This window comes from Echinops telfairi, unplaced genomic scaffold (assembly GCF_000313985.2).
Source record: "Echinops telfairi isolate 266 unplaced genomic scaffold, ASM31398v2 ScPeMD7_7469;HRSCAF=8507_0, whole genome shotgun sequence".
NCBI lineage: Eukaryota > Metazoa > Chordata > Mammalia > Afrosoricida > Tenrecidae > Echinops > Echinops telfairi.
The window spans coordinates 60785089-60801450 of NW_022111372.1; the positions used below are offsets into that span (position 1 = coordinate 60785089).

At 46.8% G+C, this 16362-nt stretch overlaps 1 protein-coding gene across 1 annotated transcript in view; it reads right to left on the reverse strand.

Moving 5' to 3' along the window:
• The window catches only part of TENM2 (teneurin transmembrane protein 2), a 1165990-nt gene that overhangs the window by 70814 nt on the left and 1078814 nt on the right, over positions 1-16362 (reverse strand). The window contains exons 15-18 of the mRNA XM_045284698.1: positions 15494-15755; positions 14482-14749; positions 5272-5415; positions 4626-4875 (exon numbers count right to left, since the gene is read on the reverse strand). Coding sequence (XP_045140633.1) covers positions 4626-4875; positions 5272-5415; positions 14482-14749; positions 15494-15755 — 924 coding nt within the window. The remainder of the gene's footprint in view (positions 1-4625; positions 4876-5271; positions 5416-14481; positions 14750-15493; positions 15756-16362) is intronic.

A 16362-nucleotide genomic window follows, 5' to 3' on the forward strand; every position in this document is an offset into this window, starting at 1 on the left:
CGGCATGCCAAGCTCTGTGTAGAATGTGGTGGGGGTATCGCTGCCTTTTTATCCTGGATTGGCTCTTTGGTTGTCTTTCTTTTGCTGCCTATTGTCCTCATACCCTCCCTGCACAGGGCAGGCATATTCTGCTGTTGTTAGGTTGTGAGTGCCATCTAGAGGTGTTTGAGTCTCATAGTGACCCGAGGAGAGTGTGGATTTTCTAGGCCATAGTCTTTACAGGGTTACCGGTGTTCCTCTTACAGAGTCATTGGGGGAGTTCAAACCACGGGCCTTTAGGTTAGCCATTGAGTGCTTCACCTGAGCACCACCAGGAGCCTTTGATTTCTGGACCTGGACACGGTTGCTAGAGCCATATTTCCTCCTGCACATTCTACGTTGGCATCAAACAAGGTCTTTCCTGGTTGAAATTCTCAATAAACAAAGTTTGCCTTTGGTCATGCTTACTTCCAATTTCTGCTACCTTTGCCCTCCTTCCGTGGCTTCTTCCCTTGGCCGTGTGGCCTCCCTCCCTCCCCATTCCTCCCATTTTAGGCTGGACCATTCCTTCCCAGATGCAATGAGACTCTTGATTCATCCCCAAAGCACCACCAGAATCTCAGCGTGGGGGTGGATTCAGTGCAGTTGGAAGAAAGCATAATGTGAGCATGAAAGTAAATGAGAATTTAGGATGTTAAGGAAGGTGTGAGATCCCAAGTCAATCAAAAGGAGGTGAGTCAAGTAAAGGTAGAGAGAGACACCATCCTGAATGCCATCATTCATTGCCTTATCCGCACTGCCCTTGGGTCGGTGCGGCCGCAGAGTGACTGCACAGGGTTTCCAAGGCTGTGCATCCTAACAGGAGCAGACAGCAGCATCTTTCCTCTGTGGAATACTCAGGGGTTTGAGTCGCAGACCACGTGATGATCAAGCCAGTGCTGATCCAGCAGCAACACCTTATTCAGAGGCCCCCAACTGGGGAGAGAGGAAGGGATTTTCTGTGGCATAATTCACCCTAAGATGCTAGTGACTGAAAAAACCCCAAGCCCTGCACTAGAGGACTTGAACTTTCCAAGGGCCAGGAGAGAAAGTGATAGTTAAAGGAGGGAGCTTAGCTCCTAAAGATGGGCATTGAGTACTTTTCAGATATGAGTGTTGACAATGTTCTGAATGCTGGTGGCCTTGCACTTCACAGGTTATAACCATCTTACCTACGAGAAAGGCTCTTTCTAGTTATTCATGAAGGGAGAAGTCTGTCCCTACGAGCTTTTGGACAGGCCAAGGAAGCAGGACGGGAGAAGGATGTGGAAGGAAGCCCAGGGACCAGGGCCGAGGATGCAGACGCGGAAGTTCAGCTCTGAAGTGGGTGAGGCAGATAAGGGTGGGCACTGGCTCCGGGAACTGAATAATTCAGCTGCCAACTCACAATGGAGACAGACATAAGCAAGACAGGCCTCTTCCTCCCTCCTTCCTCCCTTGCTGCTTGCTGTTTTGAAGAGAGGGGATTGACAGCCCTTTGTTTTCAGGATGTAGTGGGAAGACAAAGGAGAATCAAACCAGTGTTCTTGTACAAGCTTAAATCTCATCGGCTTTGGGGACCCGGGTGATGAAAGCTAGAACACGTTGGATGGCGGTATAAGAAGGAGGTGGGGAGTCACCGGGCTGCAAAGGGGAACGGAGAGTTAGGCTCCCTCAGGCCGCTGTCTGTCCTTATGGGGTGTAGTGTGGCTCACTGTGAGAGTGAGTTAGGAGCTCCTTTATTGATGCTGGGCCACTGCAGCGTGAGTGACTGGACTCAAGGACCAGTTCCCATGCAAGGACTGGGAAGATTCGGAGAGACAGGAGGCTGTGTCTCCTTTCACTTAAGCATGTGTGCTGGCACTGCAGACAACACAGGTGTCTGTCCTAGAGAGGTTCCCACATTAGAGCCCTGGAAGCGAATACAGAAATAACTCAAAAGCAAGAGAGTCAATGCTGTCAGTTCTAAGAGCAAATCAGAGAGTTAAGAAGCATGGAAGAGGGTAAGGAGGATTTTAGCTTTCTTGAAGCAGGGGGCTTCGCATGGCACCCCCAGGAGGGCCGCCATGAGCTAGATTAGGTTGGGAAGGCCAAGGAAGCAGAAAGCGTGGCACAGGCAAATGTTCAGAGGAGCCTCATACACGCGCCTGTTTGGCCCCGAGTACGAGATGTCGTGGCACTGTCAGAAATCGAGCCAGGTTGACACCGTGGCTGCAACAGGGAGCTCCCGGGTCAGCATTGCGAGGATGGGACGGGCGGTGTGCTCCTCAGTTGGACACAGCGTCTCTCTGAGGGGAACAGACTCACTGACAGCAGCAAACAGTATTATCCATCGTGAAGTCTTGGGGCCACGTGGTAGACATACTTGGCTGCTAACCAAAAGGCAGCCTTTGAGGCAATGGGTGGCGTCTCGGAAGAAAGGCCTGGCAATCTACTCTAGACAAATCAGCCACCGAAAACGCTATGCAGCAGAGTTCTTCTCTGACACACACGGTGTTTCCGTGACTCGAAGTTGGCTGGAGGGCAGCTCGTTTTCAAACACCTAGCCCCATTTCAGACCCCCACAATACCGGGCATAGTTGCTGATCGTCAGATTATTGGCACCTCTCCCCAGAGGGGCTTCAAGGACACCTAAAATGCATGTGCAACCTGGTGTTGCTTCTAAGTCATTTCCCGGGTAGCTGAGGCAGGCCCAGAAGACATCCCTGTCCACTCAGAGGCTTAGGCCATGATACTGGCCATCATCCTGAGTCCACCCCTCAAAAAAAAAAGTCCCATCAATTGGCAAGTCCCATTATACCTACCTCGAAACATATATTCCAGTTGGAAGATTTCATCATTTCCCCTCAGCCATTCTAGAGCAAGCTGCTGTCACCGGAATCCTGGACCACTGACTTAGTCTCCCCGTGGGTTTTCCTAAATCACTCTTGTCCCTACAGTTTATTCTCCACATGACAGCCAGACTCATCTTTAAAGATGCAAATCAGCCTGCTTCACCCTGCGACATATACTTCTCACCAGGACCAGTAAGACCTCAATGCATTCATCCTTCTCTGACTTCCTCCCAAAGCCTTTCCCAGAGCTCTCTGTTCTCCAGCCACATTGTGCTTCTCTCAGTTCCTCAAATAAGCCAGCTCATTCCCAGGTATCAGGACTTTTGCATAACATCTTTCTGGGTCCTAGTTCACATGCTACCAGTCAGAAAGGTCTCTCTGTGCTAACCCAAGTATCGTTCACCCACCAAATAGTCCTTATTTTGTACCCCATCAACTGTTCCTTAAAGGGCTTAATGCTATTTGAAAGGTGCTCTCATTTGCTCTCATGATTTGGTCTGAAGCTCTCCATCCAACTACAAACATTCCAGCAGTTGGAACTTTGCTTCATCGCCCTTTTTTCCCCAGCTTAGGCCACAGAGTTTCCATCTAGCAAATATTTGTTGAATAAATCTCTGCCCCTCACTCACCCTGTATGCGTGGACCCAGTGGATTAACAGAGCCCTGGTGGTGTAGCGGATTAAACATTGGGCTGCTAATCACAAGGTTAAGAGTTCTAAACTGCCAATGGCTCTGCAGGAGAAAAATGAGACTTTCTACTCCAAATAAGAGTCACAGTCTTGGAAACCCACAGGGGCAGTTCTGCCTCATCTGCTGGGGTCACTATGCTGACACTGACTTGATGGCAGTGAACGGGTGGGTTGGGGATGGGGGTTGACAGCCTGCAGTCAACTTTCCTGGGAAGGGTGTGCTTTCAAGGTGTTTGGGGACCAATATTTCTTCAGCACCGAGGGGTCAGAGTTCAGACTTCAACAAGCAATGGCCAGGAGGACCCTACCAGAGAGGACACACATGACCCAGCAAAGCTCTGCAGTTACGGTAAGCCATAGCCTCGGACATGTGCTAAGAGCCAGGGAATCTAGGCAGTTTATGAGGGGACCTCAACATGTTTATGGAAACACGGAATTAAAAGAGGATGGAATTTTCCCCTGAGCATTTTGAAGCCCCTGCATAGGTACTTAGACACAGAAGAGCTCACCACATATGTTGGAATTAGGAAATGAATCACATTAGTGATTCCCAAACATCTGAATCTTCTATAGAGCTGGTAAGGGGGGAGTGGACAAAGAGACTTGACCTTCTCCCAGATGTATTGAATCAGAATCCCCGGAATTGGTATCTTAAGCAGGTGTCCCTTTAAAAGCCACTGATCTGGGCCAACTGCTGATAGTAGTTCTCTTATTGCTTGGTGTTCTAGAACTTTCTGCACTCAGGTCTCCCTGAGCCCCATGGCTGAAAGCCCTCAGCTCTTCGTAAGGCAGCTTTTGGGCACCATAGCATCAAATAGGTGAATAGTGCTTTATAGGCACACAAAGCACTTCCCCAAACCCTTATTTGATTCCGGGCCTTGGGTTTAATCTTCTGCTCATCCTATGGACCATGTATTCACCAGAACCAACCAACGCAGGTTCCCCCCCCCCAGCGTAAGCTAACAGGAAACTCTTTCTCCAGTCTTAACTCACTGAGTCCTTCCCTGGTACCCAGGGCAGGCAGGGCCCCTCTGGACTGGGCCTTCCTGAGGCTTAGCAGGGGCAACAGAGTAAAGCCTCGTTGCCTAGGTGGCCATCCGTTTACCTTAACTCCAGGATGCTGGTCACATTTCGAGAGGGGAAGATGCGTCGGATGTAGTTGAAGTCACCCACAAACAGGCTCCCATCAATCCCAACAGCCAGAGCTACTGGGGCCAGCAGCTTGTTGCCTTCAGCAAGGCCATTGCAGCTGGGACAGGAAATGCTCCTCCGGCGGCCATTACCCATGATGCTGGTGATGATGGCAGGCTGCTGTGTCAGGAACTGGTTCTCCCCTGTGCCCTTGTGCAGGATTCCTAGGATACATGGAAGTGGAAAGAGCCATGAGGAAAGGTGAACGGGGGTGGGGGGTGCTCTCCAATTTCTTTACAAGGCTGCCCAGGGCAGTCACGGGGGATGGTGGAGGCCAACCCCAAATGCAGCGGAATCAGGTAAGGTCACGTTTGTAGGGTGACGTGAAGAAGAATTGGGAGGTACAGGCAGGCTGGTGCTCTGTAGAGACCAGCTCAATGTTTTCAGTTTTTATTTTCTGACATTGGAAACAAGAAGGTGGGAAAACCTGTGACTGTTTGGGGAACTTGGTTAAAAAAATGGCTGAGGGAAGGAGAGGGCCTTCCGTGGGAATGTCAAGACTGGAAAGAAGATTCCAGAACAGAGGAGGGTGTGTTTGGGAAAGGAGACCTGTCACTTACCACTTTTCACATTGAGGATGTGGTGCTTGTCCAGGGACCAGCCCCCGAGATTGGACGGGTCCAGCTCGAAGCCCTGAAGAAGGGCCGTTCTTTTCTCCCAGAGGATCAGACTGGGGCACGTCTCGTACTCGAAGCCGACAGACACTGCAAGACGGAAAGCAGTGAGCTGGGGCGAGAGGAGGGGTCACAAAGCAAGAGAGACAACACAACGCACTCAGGGCATCACGAGTCTGCTCCAGGAACTTGTTCAAGGAGGCGGTCTCATGTGATTTCCCAATATTACATTCAGAGTCCAAGTAGAACTCCACCTTGAAGGTTTCCATAGTCATACTCCGTGGGAACGAAGCAACCGCTCAAATGAGCCGCTGGCTTTCAAAAACGACCCCAGTGACATGGAGGGTAGAGAGGAATCAATGAAAAACCTTAATAAAATCCTTCTCTCGGGTGGGACAGGGGCCTGGGCCGCCCAGCCTGCTGTTTGTGGTGTTATTATCTCTTCACTTGCCAGGAGACAGTGGCTTCTAGTCCCAGGGAGTGGGTCCTTCAACTAAGTGAAGGGATCCGCACTGCAGATCCCTGAGGGCTTTGGAGGATGACGTGGGGCGTGCAGCCCCTAGTTACGGGGAGACTCAGAAGGTAAGAGCTATTTGTACAATGCGTGCATCGTGCCACGTGGAAAAGCGTGCGGGACAGAGGAGGGCACGACAGTCACCAGCTCCAGGTTTGCTGCTGCTTGAAATAACCTGTGCTCCATTTCCCACATGACTGAAGTCGTTGTTTTCAAGGAAATGTAGTAAGAATAAACTAAAATCAAATTTGCTGCCATTGAGCCAATTTGGACTCAGCCCCTGTATTATATATGAGGGGGCTTCAAAAAATTCAAGGGAGAAAGGCCATTATCTCTTAATACAATTTTCCATGAACCTTCAGCAGACTCCTTGCAGCAGGACTGAGCCCCATCATTTTCCTGGTTGTTCTCTTTACAGAAGTAGATTGCCAGGCCCTTCTTATACTCTGCTTCTGGGTAGGTTTGAACCACAAACCTTTCAGTTAGTGGTCAAGTTCAAATATTTTGTGCTCCCTAGGGACCTGTTGTATGGGTAGATGAGCTCAGATGCTGAGATGCCATGCATTTTTAATTGGAATAGAGCTCCAGAAATATGAGGCACAGCTCTTATTGCTTTTCCTACTACACTAAACTCTAAAGTACGTGTTAAGAATATCTGTGGGGCTTCTCTGCAGCTTCTTTTAAATCCTGAGCTATGGAAGTGTCGATATCAATGTGAGATGCATTTTATTTAAAAAAACAAAATATAGTTTCTAGCTTGGCCTCTGAAAATGCCAATAAACAATGACTCACCCAGGAGCAAAGAGAAGTGCTTGTGCCTCACTGGTGGCTTTGAGTTATTATTTCTCAATAAAAATAAAATCAGGACTCTTGTAGAAACGGCTAGAGCAAACTCAGGCCATGTTATCACACCAGCTCATATGGAAACCAACAAAATCAACTAGGGTCATATATAAAATTTGGGAACCAACTTGAAGAGGCTCCCACTGACCATAGATGTGACAATATGGCCGTCAATAAGAATCTTAACATCAATGGATTGAAGCATATCTGTCTTATTTCAACCTATGAGTATACAAAGATGTTTTTAAACAATTAATTGATCTCCATCAGAGGATGCTAAAAAAACAACTGATTATACTGAAGACTAGGAAATAAGGGAAAATAATGAAGCATTTATCACTGGCTTCCTATTTGAACTGTACCTCCAATAAGCAAATAGTTAATGAGAAAGTGCCTCTCCAACAAATATACACATGTGCTTGACCCAATGGATGGATGTTTGGATTGTGATAAGAGTTGTATGAGCCCCCAATAAAATGATTAAAACAAACAAAAAAAAGAAAGTGCCTCTATATAAGAAGCTTTCCAGAGGGGGAGGGCATACTAGAACTGAGTGTTATTGCACAACTCATTTTAAAGGCGATTTAACCATGGAGTGGAGGGGGGAGGGGGGAGACGCTCTAAGATAGGTGTGATGCTGATTGTACAATTCCCCTTGATATGATTGAATGATTGAATTGTTCAATTGTATGATATGTAAATTCTGTGTCCATAAGAAATGTTGACAAGAAATCACAAGAACCACCACAACAAAACCAAGTACATGAGACAAAGTCTTGCCATCCTTGCTTCTGAGGATCATTATGCTGTAGTACTTCTTCCAAGACAGATTTGTTCTTTCTTCTGGCAAATCATATTTTATTAAATATTCTCTACCAACAACATAATCACATATAAATAAAGAAAAAAGCTTTCCTGCTAATAAGTGAATAAGGAGTGTTTCCTGGGTTGAATTGTCTTTCCCCCAAATATGTATCAAGGTGGCTAGGCCATGATTCCTAGCTTTGTGTGGTTGTCCTCTGATTTGTGATCTGATGTAATTATCTTCCAAGTTGTGATACTATGTAATATGCTTCCATTTAATATGCTATAAATCCAGTCTCTACATGTTAATGAGACATAACAACTGTAGGTGTATGTTGAGTCACAGTCTTTTTTACAAGAGGATGGGATTCGAATTACATGACTACTCAAGTTATACCCACACTCAAGTCATTACCCTTCTTCAGGACACACCCTTGCTTAAGTCAAACCTTTTATCTTACACAAGAAAAACGCAGAAAGAAGCACGCAGGGAGAGAAAGGACTTGGCCACCACCAAGAAGGAAAAGCCAGAAGGAGCACGTTCTCTGAACCGAGATCCCTGCTCTGAGAACCTCCTCAACCAGGGAGAAGGCCAAGACACAGGGACATCTCCAGGGAATACCGGTGCACAAATGCTGAAGGAGATAAGGACCTTGTCCCTAGAGCTGAGAAGAAAGAAGGAAAAAACCACCAAAAACCTACTCTTATAACTGGCACCCTGAATTTGAATATCTATTCTCCTAAAATGTGAACAGAAGATTTCAAAAGGCAGCTCAATAAGACAAATCAAACTGATAATGAATTTAGCAAAGATCTAACAGCTAGTAAGCTCAAAGAGAAGAATGCAGCTTGCATTTCTTCAGTGGAAAGAATAAAAATTTCAAGCCTTGCAGCCAACATTGAAGGATCCCATGGGCAAAGTATTGAAAGATACAGGAAGCTTCAAAGGATATAGAGAAAATACCCTCCCTGCTCCCACTACCATGACTCGAATTCTACCTTGCAAGTCTGGTTAGACCAGAGGATGTACACTGGTACAGATAGGAACTGGAAATACAGGGAATCCAGGACACATGACCCCTTCAGGACCAGTGGTGTGAGTGGCGAAACAGGGAGGGTAGAGGGAGACTCGGTAGGAAAGAGGGAACCGATTGTAAGGAACTATATGTGACCTCCTCCCTGGGGGACAGACAACTGAAAAGTGGGTGAAGGGAGACGTCGGACAGGGCAAGATATGACAAAATAACAATTTATAAATTATCAAGGGCTCATGAGGGAGGGGGGAGCGGGGAGGGAGGGGAAAAATGAGGACCTAATGCCGGAGGTTTAAGTGGAGAGCAAATGTTTTGAGAATGATGAGGGCAATGAATGTACAAATGCGCTTTACACAATTGATATGTGCATGGATTGTGATAAGAGTTGTATGAGCCCCTAATAAAATGATTAAAAAAAACATTTAACAATCTCTATCTAAAAGAAAAATACAAAAAGCCATTGTATCAAACAATATTTGGTCACAGTAAGTGCTCAATCATTTCAGGATCTAGAATGTGACCAAGGACCGATGGTAATGAAGACAGACATCCAAGCTGCACTGAAGGCACCGGAGCAAAGCAACGCTCCAGGAATTGACAAAATCAATCGAGATGGTTCAACAAATGAATGCAACACTGCAAGGACACCCCTGTCTAGGCCAAGAAATTTGATAGCCACCTGGCCAAAGGACTTGGAGAAATCTCTATTTGTGCCCATTCCAAAGAAAGATGATAGAACAAAATGGGGAAATTATGAAGTAATAGCATTAATGTAAAAATAGTGAGGAGGACTTGCAGCACTTGCTGATGAAGATCAAGGGTTGTAGCCTTCAGTATTCATTACAACTCAATGTAAAGAAGACCGAAATCCTCACCACTGGACCAATAGGCGACAGACATCATGATAAATAAAGAAAAGATGGAAGCTTTGCATTGGGTGAATCTATGCTATAAGACCTCTTTCGCATGCTGAAAAGCAAGGATGTTACTTTGAAGACTAAGGTGTGCATGACCCAAGCCATGGTATTTTCTTTATTTTTTTAATTAAGCCATGGTATTTCAATTGCCTCATATGAACGTTGGACATTGAATAAGGAAGACCAGAGAAGAACTGATGCATTTGAATTGTGGTGCTGGCGAAGACTACTGAAAGTACCACCAACTGGCCAAAGGACAAATGAGTCTGTATTGGGAGAAATAAGGCCAGAGTGCTCTTCAGAGGTAAGGATGGCCAGACTTCCTCTTACATACTTTGGACACGTTGTCAGGTGAGACCATTCCCTGGAGAAGGACATCATGCTTGGTAAAGTAGTGGGACAGCCAAAAAAAGGAGAAAGGCCCTCAAGGAGATGGATTGACACAGTGGCTGCACAAATGGGCTTAAGCATACGATCAATTGTGAGGATGGTGCCGGACTGGGCAGTATCTCCTTCTCTTTTGCACAGGTTTCTGTGTGTCAGAACTGACTGGATGGCCCCTCACAACAGCATCATCAATAGCACATGGAAATAAAATGCTGCTGACAAGGCCGACAGACTGTTGTATCAGTACTCTGACAGGAGACTTCCAGAAAGTCAAGCCGGATTCAGAAACGGACATGAAATGAGGAACATTATTGGTGATGTCTGATGGATCTTGACTGAAAGCAGAGGATACCAGACATCTGGTTTTCTGTATTTTACTGACTATGCATTTGACTGTGTGGATCATAACAAATTATGGAAAACATTGTAAAGGATAGGAATTTCAAAACACTTAATTGTGCTCCTATGGAACCTGTGATCATAGATCAAAACACAGTCACTGAAACAGGAAACTAGTGAATGGTTTAAAATCGGGAATTGTTTGTGTCATAGTTGTATCTTTTCACCCTACCTGTTCAATATGCATGTTGAGCAAATAATATGAGAAGCAAACTACATGAAGAAGAACCCACCATCAGGATCGGAGGAAGACTCATTAACTACTTGTTATATAAAGAAACACCACCTTAATTGCTGAAATCGAAGAAGACTTGGAACACGTATTGATGAAGATCAAAGCTACAGGCCACAGTAAGAATTACACTTCAACGTAAGACAAAGATGCTCACAACTGAATAAATGAAATCATGATACATGAAGAAAGGAACGGAAGTGTCCAGGATTTCCCTCTACATGGCTCTAAGAGCAACGTCCTAAGAAGGAAGGAGCCATCCGAACATAAAATGAGGAACCTCCTTAAAGTGAGCTAGAGCACAGATGTCACTTGGAGGACTGAGGGGCACCAGGCTTGATTATCCCTGGTCTTTTTCATGGACTGACTCGTATGCATGTGCAGGAAGGACCATAAATATGGAAAACTGATGTAGAAGCAATGCCTTTGAATCATGGTCTTGGTGAAGAATATTAAATGAATCTTAGACTGCCATTGAACAAGAAACTCTGGTGGCACCTTTGATAAACTCTCAGCTGCTATCTGAAAGATTGGCAGTTCAAACCCACCAACTGCTTCATGGGGGGAAATGGTGGCACTCTCCTCACATAAACCTGATGGGGCAGTTCTACCCTGTCCTATAGGGTTGCTATGAGTTAGAATTGCCTCGAGGGCAACAGGTTTGGCCAGAAGAACAGAGAAATCTGTTTTGTATGAAGTACAGGAAGAATGCTCCTTACAAGCATGGGTGGTCAGACTTCGCCTCACATACTTTGGACATGCTACCAGGAGAGACCAGTCCCTAGAGAAGGACATCATGCCTGGTGAAGTAGACAAGGAGGCAGACCCTCTGTGAGTGTATATTGACACAGTGGCTGCAACAATGGGCTTAAACATAACAATTGTGAGGGTGGGGAAGGACTGAATAGTTCTTCATTATGATATAGGATTGTTTTAAGCCATTATTGACTAGCTCTTACCTGATAACAACAACAACAGCAACAACAAACTATAAAAGAATAAATTTCTTTCTGCTAAAGCCTCCATCTGTAGTATTTCTGTTATAGCAGCATTAGATAACCCAGACAAAAGGACAGAATTAAAACACCATTTTATAAAGACTTAATGGATCTAGCCAATGAGCATCAATGGTCATTAAAATCACCCAGCCTGACACTACTTGCCTCCCTATGAAGAACACAGTCTCTTGTGTCAAAGGAAAATCACATCTGGATCTGAAAAAGCCTTGGGTTCAACTACCCATTTGTAGGAAGTACAGGGGACAGAGGAACAAGGTAAGTGGCCACAGGTATGCACACACAAAACAAAGCAAAATCAATACAGACAATGGGAAATTCTATAAGCAAAAAGTAAGAGAGAGATAGAGATTGATTGATTGATTGGTTGGTGGGGGGATGGGGGCCTATTGATTAAAATAAACTGGAATAAAAAACCAATCAATTCTAAGAGGCCAGTCTTACTTGGATCTGGATGGAAACAAATACAGTATTAATATTTTAAGACCATCATGAAAATTGAAATCTTGAACAAGGATGAGCTATTTGAAAATATTAATAAACTACTGTAGTTTTTTTTCAGTTGTGAGGATACGGTTGTATATTTTAAGTGTCTTTTATAGATTCATTCATTTTATAGATTTCATTGTGAAACACTGTGGATATAGTGAAACGATGTCTGAAACTTGCTTCAGAAAGATACAGGTGATGGAAATAGGTGGGTGTATTAAAAAACAACAACAACCCAGATTTGCCATGATGTTGCTAATCGTGGATGCTGGAGTGCCTGGGGCACATTATAATATTCAGTCTACCATTTGATAGTGCCATTTTGGTATCAGCTAAAGCCAGATCAAATATTTTTATTAACCAGTGTTTTATGTTCAATGCTCCAGCTATGCCAATAACTTATTCCTATCTTTAGAAAAACCCAATGCCATCCAGGGGATCCCCCCTCCTGGTGACCTTGCAGGACGGAGTAGAACTGTCCTCTGGGGTCCCAGGTGGTAATCTTCATGGGAGCAGACATCACATCTTTCCCCCACAGAGCAGCTGCTGGGTTCAAACCACGACCTTTTGAGGAGCAGCTGAGCCCTTAACCATGATGCCGTCAGCTCGTCGTCACTGTTTTCACCGAGCTATTAACCCCACTGACAAGGAGGCAGAACTGCGCAGTGGGGAGGGGAGAGAGGCAACTGGAGGCCACTTGCCGAGCTGTTGTGACACGCTGGTTACATGACCTTGGGCAATCTATTTCCTCTCTCCCCCATTGGCGTAATGGGATTATGAGTGAATGCCTACTTCTTTTTGGAAGAAGTACGGCCAGAAAGCTCTTTAGAGGCAAGGATGGTGAGATTTCGTCTCACTTAATTTTGACATGTCAAGAGAGCTCAGCCCCTGGGGAAGGATGTCATGCTTGGTAAAGTGGAGGGCGGTGAAGAAGAGGAAGGCCGTTGACCAGACAGAGGGACACAGCGGCTGCAACCGCGGGCGTGAGCCCAGGAGCTGTTGTGAGGACGGCACAGGGCTGGGCCGCCTCGTTCTGTTGTGCTTCAGGTCTCTAGGCATCGGCAGAGCTTCCTCCACGGCACCAACACTAAACCCGACCGGGTCCTTGCGAGCTTACCAAGACACAGACTTAGCACAATGCCCTGCACAAAGTGAGGGAGGGAGGGATGAGACGTGGCTGCCAACTACAGCGACAATTTTTGAGTTTGTGGTTTCTTATTTTGGCAACGTAGCTGCCCTCTCAGTGGAAACCACAGCCATTTTGAAGACAAAGAGCCCTGGCGGTGCTATTGGCTAAGGGCTGGACTGGTCATTGCAAGCTTCACCCCACCAGCTGACCCCCGAGAGACAGGTGAGGTTACAGCTCGCATAGTGGTTTACAGCTTCAGAAAGCCATGGAGCGCTGCTATGTGTTGGAAGAGGCTGTGGGGTGGGAGGCGAAGAAAGTCACAGAATTCTAATTAATGGATTTAAATTAAATAAAGATAGTTAAGGGATATATCTGGTTAATTAATCCTGGTTAATGAAGCAATGTCCAGGCAGTTTGCCATAAGTGGGGAAAAACCCCAAACCAGGTAAGGTGATTTTAATTCATAGCTCACAAGTGGTCAAAGGCCAATACTGGAATGACCCTTCCTTCTCTTATGGTGACCAGAGTGGACAAAGCCGTGGAAACGAGCAGGTGGCTTTCAACCCCCTGCGAGCTCCGCTGTGGGATTCTGGTGGCGCCATTTGCATGATTGCTTACATCTTCCTTGTCCACCCTCTTAAAGAAGACTGGCCTTCCCACTGTCCCGGTGACACGGCTCCCTCTTTTCTCTGCCTGGAAGTCTGTCCTCCTAATTTTCACTGGGCTCCCTCTTGTCATTTAAGTCTCAGTTCAGATGCCACCCTTCTGAGGAGTCTTCCTTGAATGCCCACCATGCTTGTCCCTCCTCCTCCTCATGAGTGATATACGTGTACTCACTCATGCTTTCTTCCATCACACTTGATGTTTTCCTGTTTCCCTTACGAGAGTGTCAGGCCTGTCAGAGGAGTTATCTCCTCCGCCCGCCTGAACACATATCCTCTATACTAGATCAACCCTTGGCCGCGCCATCACCTCTCCTAGAACAGCCCTTGACACATATTGTTGTTGGCTGCTGGTGAGTCCACACGTGACTCAGATCAACTGCTTGGGCACCAGGAGGCAATGTTTGGTCCCGCGTCACCCCATGATGAGCATTCGATTGAACTGCCTTGACACATCACCGAGCCTCTTCTTCCCAGTCCATCCTACCCTGAAGTCCTGCGGATATCTGTTGCACGTCCTGGCAACAAGCAGGACTCCACTGACAGAGGGTGGTGGCTGTGTGAGGTGCATTGGCTGGGAACTGAACGGGTGCCTCCCGCAAGGAAGACAAGAATGCTGCTAATGAACCACTCATTCCCATCTGGCACATACTAAGAGTTTGTACACATTTGGTAAATCAATGCATGATGAGCCCCATGAATCAGCGAATGGCTGAGACCCAGAACATACCAACAGCATCTGAGAGTCCGTACACCCTTTGGCCGTAAGCATCTGTCTTGTCCCAGATGAAAGTGTAGGCCAGGTTGGGGGACGCTTGGAAGGACTTCTGGAAGAGATGGCCCTCCACGGCGACCATCAGGTGGACCTTGATGAGGTTCAGGGGGACCGTGGACTGGGTCATGGTGATCTTCAGCAGTGACTTGTACCCCGCCGTTCTGGAACTCATATAGCGAAGCTTCACATTGGAAGCCGGGAGCTCAATTTCCTCGTGCAGCACCTGCAGGGGACACATGGGAGGCACGCTGAGTCGAAGGCACCCAGGCAAACGAGCTTCTCTTCGGAAGGAGGCTGTCTGCCTGCTGCTGCCTCCTCCCCTGACACATCACCCCTCTGGGACCACCAGCACCATGGCTTCCCTGAGCTGAGGGAACGTCATTACCACCAGCTCCTGTCTCCACCTGCCACCACAGAGCAAGGGCTCCGCTTATGATTTGGGGAATTAATAATTATTCTTGGTCACTGTTGTGTTTCTTTTTAAAAACCACCCTGTTGGCAAAAGATGTAAATAAGAACAGCAGGCTTTATTGCTAGCTGTGTGCATGGAGGCCACGAGAGGCTGTAATTATGTGAACCTGCAACTTCCACTGACAATTGGTATAAAGCAACAGGGAGGCAGTAATGTAATATACCCTCTGTTGTAGCACCAATGCAGATCATTAAGGCGCCTCTTATCATGTATCTCAGCAACTAACAGGAATAAAAAGCAATTTGCAGGTGTGCTGCACATATGTAAATTGTTTTTATTTTATTAAAAGCCCCGATGACTGCCAAAGTCTTGGCCAACTCTCTGGAAACATCGTGCATGCGCAGGAGAGATTCCGAATGTATGGGGCTATCCATCCCACCGGGCTCATCCCCTACGGCTGCTCCCCCAGCTTCCAACTGAGTCTCTGGCCCACTCAGGGAGCGAGATGTGGGAGGAGGAAGCCAGCCTGTCACACTGGGGGCCTGCCGTTCCTACCTGGGTCTCAGGCACGATGGGGTTCTGCCCAGGGGCAGCGCTGAAGAAGGTGGACAGTGGGGAGGAGATGATGATTGGATCAGGCCGGACAAAGCCGCTGAGGTCGCAGCTGGGAATGGAGTTCTCCTCGGTCTTCATCACCAGGGTGTCCATGGCGTAAAAGCTATTCCACGGCAGCCACACGGTGCGCTCCTGGCTCATGAACGGGGCCCGCTCAAAGTGCAGGGTCAAGGATGCGCCCCCGTTGGCGATCAGGTCAAACCTGGAGAGAAGGTAAAGAAGGTAAAGAGAAGGTAAAGAAGGTAAGGGGGTGAACTTACCTCCAGCCACGGTAGGATGCTGGCACTCCTCCCCTGATGGCAAGGGAAGGACAGATCACAGGGGAGGAAGGTCTGAGCTAGAACCCAAGGCTTGACAGCTTATCAGTTGTGTGCCTGTGGTCAAGTTAATAATCCCTTCTGTAATGTGAGAATGGGTATCCCTGTGGCTGACAGAATGAAATATCATGTTGGGCGGAGGGCAGGGGTCATCAAACTGTGGCCCACTGGCCGAATCTGGCTCAACAACTGATTTGGTAAATAAAGTTTTTTTTAAAAAAATAAATTTCTTAGGGGTTCATACAACTCTTATCACAATCCATTCATACATCAATTGTGTAAAGCACATTTGTACATTCATTGCTCTCGTCATTCTCAAAACATTTGCTTTTCACTTAAACCCCCGGCATCAGGTCCTCATTTTTTCCCCTCTTCCCCCTCCCCCTCCTCATTAGTCCTTGATAATTTATAAATTTTTATTTTGTCATATCTTGCCCTGTCCGATGTCTCCCTTCGCCCACTTTTCTGTTGTCCATCCCCCAGGGAGGAGGT